We start from the raw sequence: 17,321 nt of genomic DNA on the forward strand, positions 1-17,321 counted from the left end.
TTATATGCTATACTTGCCTATTTTTGCAACATTCTTGTTACTTTTTTGCTGCCGAGTTTTTTCCTTTTTCAGAAAAGGCACAAAATGCTATTTATGAAGTTCAACGTAATAGTAACGTTCAGAAGCCGACGATTATATCATTCAGTCTTATTCGGAAGGATCACAGGATATGATGGAAAGCCAATACGTATCTGTGACACTGTGCTGGATGTTTATTCTGTACTAGTTCAAAGAATCTGATTATATGGACCGTTAACATTCACAAGTGTTAACTTTTACTTCTGTTTAAACGTGCTTATTTGAAAAACTTGACTCTTTAAGACATTTTTGCCTAATTTATGATTATGATTACTTATACCATTTGTAAATCAGATATACATGGTAACATTTATAAATGATGTGAAGTGCCTGCGTTAAGGAGATACATATATTTCTGTTTGTCATTTTGAAAATGCTTAGCTTGTTATCTTAAGCCGGTGCCATAACTTACAACTTTAAACTCTAAATATTTTCTTTTACTTTCTTCTCTTTTATTGATCTTCTCTCTTCTAATCTTTCTTTTGTCATACCGGCGGAAAATTCTTACGTCTGGGTGCGACTTGGGCATGCCATACTGAGTTGTTAACTGTCAATTACTAAATCTTTTTGCATACTCATGGGTCCCTGACCAGCCGCCGCCATTCAATGGGGTTGGTGACACTCGTGGGTTCAAAATTCATTTTTTCTGGTTCATTTTTTCGAGCATATAAGAATTGGCCAGAGAGCGAAAAGGGCTAGGCGTTCTTATAGTTGCTCAACCATTTACATAAGTTACATTTGTTGTTATTAGGTTTATGTTGCGCCAATGGTACCTGGTCCGTATAGGGTACATGGAAGTACCTGGTTATTGTATGGTACCAAAGGGGTACCTGGTAAGTATATGGTACATGGAAGTACCTGGTTACTGTATGGTACCAAAGGGGTACCTGGTTTGTATATGGTACATGGAAGTACCTGGTTCGTGTATGGTACCAAAGGGGTACCGGGTTCGTATATGGTACATGGTAGTACCATATGGTACATGGAAGTACCTGGTTCGTGTATGGTACCAAAGGGGTATCTGGTTTGTATATGGTACATGGAAGTACCATATGGTACATGGAAGTACCTGGTTCTTATATGGTACCAAAGGTGGTGCCTGGTTCTACCTGGCTAACCGTACCGAGGGGTACGGGGGATGGCATGGCATAGTGTTTGTACAATATTTTTGGCGCAACGAGGTTTGAATTATCTAAGGCATGCCCGGGTCGCGCCCTTTGTGAGGATTTTCAACTTCAATCGCCATTTAACGTTTGAAGTCTTAAGCCACTATGACCGTCTTTCAATCCACACTTACCCTAAACGAAAAATAAACTTGTGTTTATAATCGGAAGTGTTTTTATTTTCTTTTAAACATGAAAGCTTAGGTTTTATGATGGTACGTCAACCCAGGAATTTAATCCTAGAATAATTTCCTATAAAATCGTCTTTCACCAAAGTTCTTTTTAATCTTAAGGTAATTTTACTCACCTATAATCTCTACACTCAAACTCTGTGATCTTCAATTGATCATCCAACTGGTTCAGTAGTGTATCTGTACATTCCTAAAATACATAGAGAATGTATATCTAACATGAGTCACATTTATTGGCTTAATATTTCAACAAGGCTCTTCATAATTAGGTCTATTGCTTTCACAATAATTCAAGATGACAAATCAATATTCAATAGCATCATAATAAAGTTACCTAGATTTAAACGCAATAACACTTGCTGCTGCTATGCAATGTGATTTTGTCAAAGATGATAATATGTTTGTGCTTGATGTCATTTAAAATCAATACACATGTAATTAAAATTCATTTAATCTTAGATTCGGATTATTTTCAACCAATTATGAACTGGTAATCTGTAAGATTAAAAAACTTATTTGGATAAACAGTCATCACAAAAGAACACGTGTGTTACTATGAAATCAGTTTAACAATGTCTGAAGATTCTAAAAGTTTATCCTGGTCACATAAAGGGAAAAGGACTATGACCTCTAGCAGCCATGTTTTTTACCAAAAACACTGCCTAGGGGTGCCATTGTTCATCTGCAGGTGCTGGACAATATGTAAGAAAAGGCTTATGGTTCTTGGCCTTCAACTGTAGTTCATCTTAAATGATGACAAAGGAAATGTATGAACTTCAAAACTATAGTAAGTATTCAAGAAAAGTGAACTTAAGCAAAAAAAACAACCAAAACATACTGATTTTCTAACTTAAAAAGTCCATAATTCAGACAAAATGCAAGAAAGTGTTATGGCTCTTGACCTACATATTAATCTAATGCTAATAAACAAGTGTACATAGTTTCAAAACTATAGCTCTTAAAGAATTCAAGAAAGATGGACCTAAATAAAAAGAAATTCAAATTTTCTAAAAAAGAACAGCCCTGGCCACAATTCAGACAAACTGCATATCAGACTTATGACTCTTTTCCTCTGTACTCATCTTATGATGGTAAACAAGTATGCAAAGTTTAAAATGGTCTTGCAGATTTCACGTAAAGTGGACCTAAACAAATATTTAACAAAGAAATTCAAATTTACTAAGTACAAAAGGGCCACAATTCTAACAAAATGCAGGTCAGAGTTATGGTTCTTTGTCTACTTACTCATCGTATGATGATATACATGTGTGCAAAGTTTCAAAGCTGTATCTCTTACAGTTTCTGGGGAAAAAGTGGACCTAAACAAAACTTTTAACCAAGAAAATCAAATTTTCTAAGTACAAAAAAGACTATAATTCTGACAAAATGCAAATCAGAGATATGGAACTTTTGGTACTTAGCCTTTAGTCAACTAATGATGATAAACAAATGTGCAAAGTTCCAAGGCTGTAGCTCCTTTAGTTTTTGAGAAAAGGTGAACCTAAACAAAAAATTTAACCAATGCCGACATTGACAATCAAGTGACGATAATACCACGTAAATTTTTTTTCTCAAAAAATCAGACAGGCTAATAATTGCATAATAATTTGAACAATCTTGGAAGAGGGTCACAAAGGATACATTTCTGTGAAAATAATTCAAAATTAGAACAGCCATTAAAAGTAAAAAATATCGTTTGAAGATTTGTTCTATTTTTTTTTTCAAGCAGATATGTTGGGGTTTTTTAATCAGAAAAACAAGACTACTGCCAAACAACAAAGTCCCATACCAGAAGTTTTTCATATTTGCTGCCATAGATACTGAAATTTACCTGAGGAAACTCCATAATCTCAACCTACAATCTGTAAGTCAGGATCCATAAAATATTTCTTGTTCTGCTCCAGTGAGCTAATGAAGAAAAAGAAAACTTTAAAGACTTGTTTGTTTTCTGGATGAAACAGGTAATTTGAACCTGTACGTTGGTAGATCTACCGGTAGTCTATAAATTTTCTCTTGCAAGCAGAAGCTGTGTGTATAACATAGTTACGCCAGTACCTTTATACAAAAGAAGACAACAAAAGTCTTGCATTACCTCGCATAATGGATGATCCACTGTAGACTGGCCTGTCATGATGTCAAATAAAACTGCCTTCACCTGCAATGATATTATTTATCATTGTAGTAACAACAGAAAATCAAATACGAGACATTATTTTTATCTTTTAATTTTACTTAGAACATTTTCAGGCAGCACAACTAAAGACAGCACTGTAGTCAAGTGCAAAGGCTTATCTGATAATGACAAGATATAAGGCAAATCATAGTTCAGTTTCACCTGCAAAAAAAGTTAACAAAGAAATTACAAAATCATAACAATCATCATAACAAAATGCAGGTAAAGCCTATACAGTCAACATTGTATTAAGAGACCGCCCAAGGGACTGCTAAAAAGTGGTCTTTTAATGGAATGGTCTCTTAATGAATTTCAGTCAGGTCAAGAGAAAAGTTATTTTTTACTGTTAATGTAACTGTAATAACTATGAACATACATATACATTTATGTATATATTTTTCACAAACTGTGTAAATTATAGCTGGATTGATCGTCAGTTCGACTATTACAAAGGTTTAAAACCCTAATTACACAGGTGAAGAAATGCCAGGCGGGAATTTGGTACCCGGTTGCTTAATAGAAACTTTTGTTGAATATTTTACCTGTCGGGACTACATTAATGTGGTCGCTAGTCGTTTAATAAAAAAGCCGTTTAATGGAATGAAGTCATGTACTGAAAAAGTTTGGCAGGGACTTTGACTGGTCGTTTAATACAAAAATCGCTTAATAGAGGTGGTCGCAAGTACGATGTCGACTGTAGTTGTTTACTTAAACTACTCACACATGTCAATAACATTTCAGTTTTCAGTAAGTGTTCCCTAGGTCTTTCTATGATTTGATCTAATGACCTAGTTTTTCAACTTGATAATCTAGTTTCAAATTTGACCTAGATTGCATAGAGACAAACATTCTGACAAAGTTTTATGAAGATCAAGTACAAACAAGAGCTGTCACTAATGGCGACAAATGCCCCCGCAGCACCTTGACCTTTGACCTTGTGACCCCAAAGTCAGTAGGGGTGGTGTACTCAATAAGTACTATCAGCATGTGAAGTTTGAAGGTCCTGAATGAAGTGGTTTGCATGTAAAGTGCCTTCATGCAAAAAGTTAACATTGGCCCCTGTGACCTTGACCTTTGACCTGGTGACCCCAAAGTCAGTAGGGTTGGTGCACTCATAAAGTACTATCAGCACGTAAAGTTTGAAGGTCCTGGGTGAAGTGGTTCGCAAGAAAAGTGCCTTCATGCAAAAAATTAACGTTGGCCCCTGTGACCTTGACCTTTGACCTGGTGACCCCAAAGTGAGTAGGAGTGGTGTACTCAATAAGTACTATCAGCATCTGAAGTTTGAAGGTCCTGGGTGCAGTGGTTCGCGAGTAAAGTGCCTTCATGCAAAAAGTTAACGTTGGCCCCTGTGACCTTGACCTTTGACCTGTGACCCCAAAGTCAGTAGGGGTGGTGTACTCAATAAGTACTATCAGCATGTGAAGTTTGAAAGTCCTGGGTGCAGTGGTTCGCAAGTAAAATGCCTTCATGCAAAAAGTTAACGTTGGCCCCTGTGACCTTGACCTTTGACCTGGTGATCCCAAAGTCAGTAGGGGTGGTGTACTCAATAAGTACTATCAGCATGTAAAGTTTGAAGGTCCTGGGTGCAGTGGTTCGCGAGTAAAGTGCCTTCATGCAAAAAGTTAACGTTGGCCCCTGTGACCTTGACCTTTGACCTGGTGACCCCAAAGTCAGTTAGGGTGGTGCACTCAATAAGTACTATCAGCATGTGAAGTTTGAAGGTCCTGGGTGCAGTGGTTCGGGAGTAAAGTGCCTTCATGCAAAAAGTTAACGTTGGCCCCTGTGACCTTGAACTTTGACCTGGTGACCCCAAAGTCAGTAGGGGTGGTGCACTCAATAAGTACTATCAGCATGTGAAGTTTGAAGGTCCTGGGTGCAGTGGTTCGCGAGTAAAGTGCCTTCATGTAAAAAGTAAACGTTGGCCCCTGTGACCTTGACCTTTGACCTGTGACCCCAAAGTCAGTAGGGGTGGTGTACTCAATAAGTACTATCAGCATGTGAAGTTTGAAAGTCCTGGGTGCAGTGGTTCGCAAGTAAAATGCCTTCATGCAAAAAGTTAACGTTGGCCCCTGTGACCTTGACCTTTGACCTGGTGATCCCAAAGTCAGTAGGGGTGGTGTACTCAATAAGTACTATCAGCATGTAAAGTTTGAAGGTCCTGGGTGCAGTGGTTCGCGAGTAAAGTGCCTTCATGCAAAAAGTTAACGTTGGCCCCTGTGACCTTGACCTTTGACCTGGTGACCCCAAAGTCAGTTAGGGTGGTGCACTCAATAAGTACTATCAGCATGTGAAGTTTGAAGGTCCTGGGTGCAGTGGTTCGGGAGTAAAGTGCCTTCATGCAAAAAGTTAACGTTGGCCCCTGTGACCTTGACCTTTGACCTGGTGACCCCAAAGTCAGTAGGGGTGGTGCACTCAATAAGTACTATCAGCATGTGAAGTTTGAAGGTCCTGGGTGCAGTGGTTTGCGAGTAAAGTGCCTTCATGCAAAAAGTTAACGTTGGCCCCTGTGACCTTGACCTTTGACCTGGTGACCCCAAAGTCAGTAGGCGTGGTGCATTCAATAAGTACTATCAGCATGTGAAGTTTGAAGGTCCTGGGTGCAGTGTTTCGCGAGTAAAGTGCCTTCATGCAAAAAGTTAACGTTGTGACTAACGAACGAACGAACTAACGGACGGACAGTTGAAAACTAATATGCCTCCCTTCGGGGGCATAAAAATGGCCTCTTGAGTGTTAACAATGTTTTCCTATGATCTGACCAAGTGACCTAGTTTTTTTTTATCAGGTAACTCAATTTTGAACTTGACCTATATTGCATGGACAAAGATTTATGTTGATCATAGTAGAAAATGTGGTTTAAACACATTATCTCAGGTACAGACAGGGTTTCCACTCACGGGTGTAATGAGCAAGTAAAGTAAGACTTTTACCTCTTGCTTACAGAGACATCCCCACCCCATGCTCCGGTTACGAAATAGTGATATTACAAACTCTCATGAAAGGACCTGAATTTTCTCATCATATGAACAACAACTGTTCTAGTGACAGCAAACTTGTCAGGCTGATTATTTGAGACCATTCCACATAATACTAGCTTACATACAAAAGTTTTACTAAACTTTTCTAAGTTGACAAAAGGGCATAGTTTTGTAAACTGTCAGAGATACAGAACCTGGTCCGAAATGGTCATTTCTAGGGCTAGAGTTGTGTCACTTGTTTTGTGAGATCATCTAAAAGACATAGGAGAAGTCTGAAAGCATTTGGCTTAGTTGTTTTCCAGACATCTGCTTATATGCAGAACTTTTGTGGCACAGGTGACTACAAAAGCTCTACTATTTGAAAAATTTCAAAAAGTCAATACCTTTGGTTTATGTCCCAAGTTTCCTAAACTGGCTGGTCCTGTCTCACCAAGTAATGTGAAACCATTGTTTTCTTCCTCTAATGATGAATATCTGAAAATAACATCAAGTGATGTAAAACTGTTGTTATCTTTCTCAAGCAAGGAAATAACTGGAAGCACCATCAAGTCATGTGAAACTTTATGAAGAATACACATGTATCTGAAAACAACATACAGTGAAGTAAAACATTGTTATTTTCCTCTATTGATGCATATCTGAAAATAACATCAAGTGATGTAAAACCGTTGTTATCTTCCACTTACGATAACACCAAATAATGTGCTCAAGTAGACCAACCACCAACCTTAGGCAAGAAGAATTCACATTAAAATGGCTCAAAGTCAAGGAGGTGAAAACTCTCTACTTGAAATGACTGTAGACATGGATCTCACTTTCTAAATCTCTGATATCAGACCTTGACATTACTTTCTATTAAAACCTGAAATACCATGTTTCTAATGGAGTTATATAGAAGTTTAACAATGATATGAGGGTATGCTCTGAAAAATCCTAAGCAAAAGTCCTAGTTGAAAGTCTCTGTTTAGTCCTGCTACCTGGCGATCAAACTGTAACCTTTGAATAACTGTCAAACTTGCCTATAAAGCTCACAATTGAGACAAATAAGTGGTTTTTATTGGCAAGTGGTTGTTATTCACAGGTTAAAATACACTGCTAATGTTAAAATAGTAAACAAAACCAGCAGTCTATAATGTCAGGTGGTCTCTGTTCAGAGGTGGGTCCTCAACACAGGTTTGACTATCTACAAAGAGATCAGTTTTGGAATCAGTTTCTTATTTTAACACATTATGGAAGTGAAATCAATCTCTTCATATAGTTGTATTTCTTTATACAAGTGTCTGTCAATTTCTCATATTGCTAAATAACTGTTATGTTTGAAAGTGTAAACATTTGACCAATCATAGGTCAGTTTTCCAAAACAAAACTCTAATTATCAGAACAAATATCTAATGTTGTCGCAACAGATGCTAATTTATATTCAAGACTTCAGAACAAAATTAGACTCAGAATCAAGACAAGAGATGAATTGTCGCCTTAATTCCAGAGTGACGTAAGTCCATTTTTGGCAAAACTAGTTGTGTAGGTATGTCTCTATGACCTTTGTAAGATGATGAATTTGTGTCCTTGTAGAACAAACAAAAACAGGCTAACTTTTAGTTTAACAAGGCTATTAGTAGGGTAAAGCTATAGACGGCTAGTTATATCATTGTGGAAATAAGGCAATGGAATGCTTCTGAACTGGAAGTGGTAGACTTATAATCCTGTAAAATAGATTATATAATAACCATTTTGCACTACCTAGAGAGAACAACTCTCCTAGAATATTTCTGATTTTGTATTACCTGGGGGGAACAACTCTCTTTGAAATGTTTCCATCTTCTTCATATGGTTCAACCTAAAATAAGTGAATAAAACAGGTTTATTTCTTACACTTACATGCAATAAATTACTTATAATTATTTAGGTGCATCATGCCATGTAAGAGAAACCATTACACAACAAATTTTTGTGTATTTCTTTTCTTTTTCTTTTTAAGAGGGAGGGGATGGGGGTGATGTTGCGGGATCACACTGAAAATTATAGGGCATTATGTCAATTTTGCAGTTTTTGATGGTGGAGGAAGACCACAGGTGCAACTCCGGACACTATTTCATCGCGAGCAGGCACCTGGGTAAACCCACTTGACCTTCCATAAGCCAGTTGGATGGCTTCCTCACAAAAACAACTTCTACACCAAAAGCAAGGTTTCAAACTCACAGTGATGAGGGACTAGTGATTTTAAGTTAGGGACCTTTTTAATAAGTCTGTTTAAGTTACCTTGTGGATGAAATTCTTTCAAAGTCTCTATGGATTAAACTATTGTCATTTTCTCCAAATTTTATGAAATGCTATAAATGTGAGAAGAATTCTGTAAGACTTGACTTTCATTCTTATTCTTTCCTTAATATTATGTTAACTTGTTTGTTGCAAATATGCATATGCATATTATGTAATTCTTAATATACTGTCAAGAAAGGTAAAAGTATTTCCATAAAGAATTTTTTTTTCAATTCATACTTTACTGCAACAACATTTCATTTTGTAGGCATGGAATTTGCCCATGAGTAGGTCGCAAATGGTAACCTATAGATTTACTTGATAAAATATCAAATATAAAATAAGTAGAGAGCAATGTTCACAAATTTAAATGTTTACTGAATGAGTTCCACTTTCTACTTCATCTCTGTTGAATCAAACTTGTTAATAATTTTAGCACATGTATATACAACAATAACCTACACTTGAACCAGAGAAAAATAAAGAACATACCTTTTCCTGACCAAAGGTTTCTTCTCTTCCAGCCTGAGCTATAAGAGGGGCTGAAATATTAGAAAAAGGATATAAAATCTACATTTTTTTGTAATAGTCCAAAAACAGAATACACTTATAATAACCTGTGACTTTTTATAAGATGGTTGGCCTAAAAAAAAGCTATAATTTCTCTTTTGAGGCAACCCCAATCGTAGCAAATACAATGCCCCACAGTGTTTTTATTACAAGTTAAAAAAATTGCTAAATGCTTACTTGATCCTGCAGTATGTACTATGAAACCAGCTTGAGCATTTGTGACTTGTGCACACAGGAGAATCACTTGATATATTATTTGATTATCTACATTTGTATATTGTTTGTATGTCGATATAGTTGAGTTACAAAAAAGTTCTTTGATCAATAATTTTTTACATCTGATTAAAGCAGTTATGCGATTATACATATGCTTAAAGCATAATTTTTTGCAGGATGGCAAAGATATTTATGTTCACAAGATTTAAATTTAGAGAAGAAAATTGTGAGTTTCAAACTGTTTGAGTATGTATTGAAACTGAGAACATCTTTCCAAATAAAAATGGGAGAAATTAATACAAAAACAGATTTGCTAAATAAAATTCTACACATGTGTCATTTGCAAATAGCATGTTCAAACATGTATAACTCATACCATTTTAAAGTCACAAACTGTGTTATTATTATGCAATAAGCTAAGCATAATTGTTTCTGCCAAAAAACTTCTTCTTTAAGTCGGTCAATGTTTAGGTCACTCGAAGTCGAAACCTTGCATTACTTGAACATTTTGTGAAAGTGTTTTATTGTAGGCAGATATTATATTTAAACATATATAACAATTATCTAATTTGACTTTGGAGAACAATTCTTTAGGACATATACTCCAAATATATAAATGACGAAAATTATTCTAACAGAAATGCAGTGATTCTGCACTGTCTATGAGCTTATGTCTGTATTTTATCACTGCCAACCCACCAGCCAAGAGATACTGGAACATATGGAATGTAAAATATACTATGTATAACCACCTGTAAGTTCCTTTACAAGCTCACTCTGTTGATCTATAGTCCCAAATGATGGATCTATCTTCAGTGGTTGTCGACATCTTTGACACACAAAACTCACTTTATTTTTCTCAACTGTTCTTACTGGGGGTGCTGGTGCTGCCATAACCTCACTTTCAAGACCGATATCCAATTAAGGTTTTTGTTTAATCCAAATCAGCTTTTTCTCATTTTTCAGTCTGTTCAAATTATTTTAGGTACAGACTACTCTCCAATATGCCGTTGACTTTCCTCTTTTAGGTTACTCTGACAAGGAAGATTAAACTTGTGTTGTATTCAGTCAGCAGCAGACCTTATGTCTGTATTAATTATTCTGAAAAAAAAAACACACAAAAAATTTACATGATCTAAGTTCTATTTTTCTAAGTACACAAAGGGCCATAATTCAGAAAAAAATGCATATCAGACTTATGGGTCTTGGCCTATGTACTCACCTCATGATGATAAAAATAAAAAAAAGTCTGCTAAGTTTCAAAGCTTGTGTTCTTATAGAAGGTGGACCTAAACAAAAATTTTAATCAAGAAATTCGAATTTTCTAAGTATTAAAAATGCTATAATTTAGCCAAGACGCATGAAGCCATGATACAGTTATACAGTCGAGACTGCCTTAACGACCCCCTGAATTTAGCGACTCCCTGTCATATGCGACCCTTTTTTATGCTCCGGACGCAATTTACTATTAAAAGAGTCTTAATTAAGCAACCCCCTGCCTTACGCGACAAGCGACTGTGAAATCAGGCTCCCGAATCGATTATCAGACCGTTTTCAGCGACTTTGAGACGCTCCCTCGCAAGATTTTACACGATAGAGTTACCGTTCGTCATCTCGCGTGAAGTTGTTTGTGACGAGAACTTACTTGTTTACAAACAATGGCGGATGAAAAACATAAAAAAGAACTGTTTTGACATTAGAACAGCGTGTTAATGCACTTGAATTGCTCGATTGGGGAAAACCAGCGTATAAAGGCGGTGAAGAATTCGGAGTCGGTGCATAAATTAACAATGTTCCTGGTGAAACAAAAAGATGGCGGTATTTAACAGGAAACGACGAAGAAAACACGGATTAAAGATGCAGTCAATAAACGGATAAATGTCAATGAACCATTAATACACAAAAATATAAATATCATAAACCTCAGTGTGTAAAATAGTTCTAATGGAACATTTATATTTTACTGCTCCCCTTTATTTTCTCGCCTGATCATGAGCTTATATTTGTTTTATCAACATCATACGAATGATGCAAATTATTTGAAATTTATATTTTATCAATATGCAATTAAAGAAATAGAATTTAATCCTTTTTCACGCATACCTTAAAAGAGGTCAATATATAAGTATCCGATATACATGTACTTTAACTGGAAAAATATATGAAACCAACGTCATCCAGTTAAGTGAGACTGTTTTAAGAGACTCCCTGTCATATGTGACCTTTTTTGCTGCTTCCCAAAGTCGGTCTCTTAAAACAGTCTCGACAGTAGTTCTTGGTCTACTTACTCATCTAATGATGATAACAATTTAAGTGTCAAAGCTGTAGCTCTTATTGTTTTTTGGAAGGCAGTGGCTATTCTTACCATCCTGTAGGAATAGCCTCGCAGGTTATTCTTACGGCTCTCCCGTAAGAATAGTGAAAAGCCCGCAGGTGGTTATTCCTACGGCAGTTTTGTATTACAATACATTGTACTGAAGTCATTCAACTGATATATTTTCAACCGATTTCGGAAATGACATGTAATCACATTTGGTCATTGTGTTACAAATAAAATGTCAGGTCTATTTATAATTTTATTTATTTGGGTTTTACGGCACACCAAAAATGTCAGGTCTGAATTGATGCAAACATGTCAAGCTGATGTGTGACAAACGTCAAGTATAAAACTAAATTAAAGGGCAATAAACATGTTTAGAGTGGTAAGATTTGAAAAATTTGCATGTATATACATGAAACATAGATCAAAAATTCTCTAAGTTAGAGTCTAACTTGCTTAAATGAAAACACTTTGTCAATACTTTTTAGTGTTTCAACTGAACCAATATTTAACTAACATTGTATTAAAATTGTTTGTTAATGTAACAAATGGAAGAAATAAAATGTGTTATACTAGGGGAAATCACTTCCCTTTTTGTCTTCTCTGGATTTCCTTACCGGAAAAGTAAAGAAGTGGGATGAAATATATCAGTCAAATGAATTCAGTACGATGTGAAACACAACTGCTGTAGGAATAACCACCTTCAGGTTTTTCATTATTCGTACAGGAGAGCCGTAGGAATAGACACCCGCTGGCTTTTCACTATTCTTACGGGAGAGCCATAGGATTTATTATATTAGGAATAGCCTGCGAGGCCATAAGAATAACCACTTCCTGTTTGGAAAAAGTGGACATAAACAAAACGTTTAACAAAGAAAATCAAATTTTCTAAGTACAAAAAGGGCAATAATTCTGACAAATTGCTTATCAGAGTTATGGTTCTTGGCCTACAAAGTCACCAAAGGATGATAAACAAGTGTGCAAAGACAAAAGTTTCAAAGCTGTAGTTGTTAATACTAATAGTTTTTGAGAAAAATATTCTAACCAACACATATCGAGCAATCAAATGACAAAATTAATAGTTTTTTTTCCAAGTATAAGACAAGCTAATAAAAAACGGAACATGCTTAATCATAAAAGTTGGTAAAGCATATAAAAATTTACGCACTGCCTATCCGAATACTAGTAGACAAAAAGAAGGCGTCAACTTTATCTTGTGGAACAGTGTCTTTGAAGCATTAATAACCACTTAACTAAATCAACAAAATTTTTTGATATCGATAGCAACACAACTTATAATTAGGTTGCAAATGTGAAGAAAAAGAGAAATGAAATCCAATCATTATTTACTTTTAAACCGGAAATGGAAAAACAACTTGTAAAGTGCGGCAATTATTATTATTTGTGCGTTCCCTCGAAGGCCACCGTTTCTATATATTGATAAAGGTAAAGGTAAATTTTATTTACCGTCGCTTTTTGAAACAATGATCATTAGCTCTGTTGAGCTTTTGAGCGACCCTATTTTAAGAACAGTTAAAGCCAATTATACCTTACCCTCAGCAATTTGCTGGTACCCATTTACAGCTGGGTAGACTGAGGCAATCGTGATTAAGTACCTTGCCCAAGGACACACCGCAGTTGAGTAGCCAGGAATCGGGGCTTTCACCTCCGTAGGAAAGCGTGTTAGCCCTCTCGACCAATGCGTCTACAACCAAGCCAGGCCCATTTAGAAAAGGACTTGCGAACATCATTTTCATAAACCACCTATTTACCATAAAAACAAGAGAAGTAGGGGTTTCTTTTAAGCACTGGCACCAGAGTAATGAACTGTCCTGTAATTGTCACATATGATAAACATATCAACAGGCACTGGCTAGAAAACCGGAACCGGATCCCTAGACAGCAAACTTATTTACACATCACAAAGTAATAAAAGTCTCGTCTTCAAATCATGTATGGCCCAAAATGTGCACCTCTGCACAACTGTGTCCATTTGTAACTCACTATATACCTTTGGTTACTAGGGTTACTTACTCTATGTCTTTGGTTACTGTACTCTTTTTCAAAATTTTAGTGTCAGTGCACAAGTGTCCATTTACAACCCATTATATTCCGTTGGTTACCAAGGTTACTTACTATATGACTTTGGTTACTGCAGTTTGTATTGCAGTTTGTATTGAAGACTGAATTTTTTATTTTTTCATAGAAAACTTCAAATATGTCACTTAATAATGTCTCTGTTTAAGATATTTCATGTATGGCGTTGAAACGTACACGTTTCCAAATGAATTCATCAATTCATTTAGATCTAGTTTAAAATCGACACAGATGATCTGACTAACTGCATTACAGAATAACTCTCGTGCACATTTCCGTATAGAACACCCCTTACCAGATCGAGGCATTTGGCAGGAAAAAATAGTATCTACTTATTCATAAACTCAAAACTAATTTATATAGATTACCTTCGGCCAAGTAAAACATCAGGAATACCAATTTAAAATGACTTGTCAAGGCCGCATAACATGCAATATTACATTTGGCCCTTTTTAGTCGAGTTAGCCAAAGACCATCTGTTCAGTACAGTCACATGTGTGAGTCGTATGACCTTTCAACTTTCCTTTCCTATCAAGCAGTCCCGTAGTCAGTTAAGAGATGCATATGGACAAATCTTGTTTGGGATACCGAGATACTCTTGTGTCATTTGCTTTTTGTTCCGTCCTTAAAAAACATTTTTACTTCATAATTCATTTAATCTACGAGACCGTATGGTGTCATATTTCTTCCACGAGAAAACTAGGTAGCCATCACGGTAATATTGTTAACTTTCCCGACATGTGTGCATTTTTTTCTGAAAACGTTTCAAAAATAAGTAATATCTTTAAATATTTCAATTTTCCCTTAGCATAAATTTTCATGTTAATGTTTGAAACTACCACGAATGCTTCCTAGCTATGACGATAATATACTAAACTTTCCAGCAAGGTTCTGCATTTTTTTTTTTTGAAAACATTCCTGCAATGAATTATGTTTTCTATATATCCTTTTTATTTTCAGGAAACTTAAGGCTATTGAGATTAACTTATCAGAAATAAAGTTCAAAATATCAAGGTAATATTTGAAAGTATCGAGATAATAATTGGCAGCTGGGGCACTTACGCAAAAGGTATCGAGTCAAATATTTAAATTATCACTACAACATAAATTTCCATAAAAAACTTTCCACTATCGCTATAATCTTTTCAGAAAACTTCATTATCAAGATAATATTGACTTGAGGTATCGCCAATGTTACCAAGATATTTCGCGGAAGAAATATACCAGCATAAGACCATTGGTAAGTAATTCTTTCAAACTAGACAAAACTTTTTACTTATCTTCATGTAAAATATAAGAGCCTATTCTGGCTTAAAACAACTGTTCTTATCACTTTTCGGGTTTTTTAACAGCGGAGAGTAAACGTGTGCTAACAGAGAGATTCTCGCGCTCACGCGCTGTTAAAATACCTTTCTATATATGCGCGATCCGTGGCAAAGCGTAAACGTATTGCGGCCTAAAAACGGATAATTCAAAAGGCAATGACATCAACGTTATAAAACAACGCTGACATTCCCGCGCATTGCAAGGACATTTGATGACGTTGATGGACAATATAATGATATATTAGTATTTACGTGTTTAATGCTAGAATAGCGATAGCGCTTGTTCATTTCGTGTTATTTCTTCAGAATCCCTCGGGATTTTGCAGGTGTTATAACACGAAACAAACATAAATCTACGGTATCCCTACAAAGTAAACAAACAGACGACAAGCATAAAATTAACACAAAGAAGCTGAATGCAGTTTGGCATTACTTGGAACGGTCAATGGCAAAAATTAGACCCCATTATATTTGAAAGTCACAGGAGGGTATATTTATAAGTTCTAACTACCAGGTAAAGCTCTAACACACGCGAACATAACCAAAATACAACAATTATTTGAAACACAAAAATGCTCATAAATGTGTATGCCATAAACGCATCCCTGATTTTCTGAGTTGCTCTTGCGTGTCTCTCGTCCGTCTAAGAGGCTAGTAGTTATTATAACAGTAACGAAGGCTTCGCATGTATCGATGCTCTACACGAAAGCTTCAAGCTTATTTGAACCACTCTCGAGTCCGCTTTCTGGAAAAAACCAGTACTGGTGTCATATGATAAGGCATGGTCATGACCCCAGTAGGGCTCGAACCGTGTTAAACGGCCGACACCTTAAGCACTAGACCACCGCTCACCTCTGTATCTGCATTGGCAGGTAATGACTGGCACTCTTGAGTGATATGTACATGTACACACACGCACACATACGCACACGCCAACAAAAACGAAAAAAAAAAACAGTTTTTTTTTGTAATTTTCGTCTGTCTTACGTAAAATGGAAAATGCAAGTCTACTTTTGAGATTTTCACAGATTGTAACATTATTACATTGAACATAGGATATATACTCAGCGTCACTGAAAAGTTACCACTTACATATACCTCTTAATTTTTTTTATACAATATCGGCGTCACCTTTTCATGGACTGTGCGCGGTCTATCACTCATAGACCCTCTCTGATTATGTCTCCTTACCAGTTTCTTGACTGTGAGGTGAGAACAACCCATACGACGTGCATTTTCACGAAATTAAAGTCCGGCGTCAACCGTACCAATGGTTTGATGACGTTGAGCGTCCCTTAAATAATAGCTTTAAGGTTAACGCTCTACAAGGGGGTTTTCAGAAAAATGACAGTTGCGTAATGTCATCATTCCTGCTGCGCGAGAGTATCTACTTTGCAAAAGAGAATAGGTCAAAACTATATGCCTGCTTTCTAGACGTCCGTCAAGCATTTGACAGAGTCTCACACTCTTTACTCATGCTAAAACTGTCCAAGATAGTCAATTGCCAGCTATACAAAATTATATCCAACATGTTTGTAAACGTTTCAAGCTGTGTTAAGACTCGAGGTCTAACTTCAGACTGGATCAAAATAGAACAAGGCACGCGCCAAGGTCAATGCCTAAGTCCCTGGCTCTATTTATTATTCATAAATGATTTAATGAATGCCATAGAGTTATCTAAAACATCCTTTAATATACATGAAACGCCTTACGGATGTCCCACCCATGCTGATGATATGGTACTTCTTTCATTAAGTAAACATGGCCTTCAACACTTAATGGATACATGTCATAAAAACTCAAAAACTGAAAGGTATTTGTACAATGCAAGCAAAAGCAGTGTTATTGTTTTCAATGAGAAAGAAAAAATGTTAAACTTAAGACAATGGAAATTAGGAGAAACAAACGTAAATGAATCCGAATCGTACATTCATTTAGGTGTCTACTGTGA

General features: G+C 36.1%; 1 protein-coding gene across 3 annotated transcripts in view; it reads right to left on the minus strand.

Moving 5' to 3' along the window:
* Window positions 1-13,330, minus strand: part of LOC123538342 (beclin-1-like) — a 32,347-nt gene extending 19,017 nt beyond the window's left edge. Inside the window, exons 1-7 of one of the 3 annotated variants that reach the window (XM_045322369.2) lie at window positions 13,299-13,330; window positions 10,381-10,729; window positions 9,335-9,384; window positions 8,368-8,420; window positions 6,967-7,057; window positions 3,525-3,587; window positions 1,549-1,622 (exon numbers count right to left, since the gene is read on the minus strand). In XM_045322369.2, the coding sequence (XP_045178304.2) occupies window positions 1,549-1,622; window positions 3,525-3,587; window positions 6,967-7,057; window positions 8,368-8,420; window positions 9,335-9,384; window positions 10,381-10,522 (473 nt within the window). In that variant the 5' untranslated portion in view covers window positions 10,523-10,729; window positions 13,299-13,330. Of the gene's footprint in view, window positions 1-1,548; window positions 1,623-3,524; window positions 3,588-6,966; window positions 7,058-8,367; window positions 8,421-9,334; window positions 9,385-10,380; window positions 10,730-13,116 lie in introns of all 3 variants that reach the window. The other 2 variants (XM_053530284.1, XM_045322367.2) reach the window with 2 other exon arrangements.
* Between the last annotated feature and the right edge of the window lie 3,991 nt (window positions 13,331-17,321).

The sequence above is a fragment of the Mercenaria mercenaria genome, chromosome 18, assembly GCF_021730395.1.
Source record: "Mercenaria mercenaria strain notata chromosome 18, MADL_Memer_1, whole genome shotgun sequence".
Taxonomy (NCBI): Eukaryota; Metazoa; Mollusca; class Bivalvia; order Venerida; family Veneridae; genus Mercenaria; species Mercenaria mercenaria.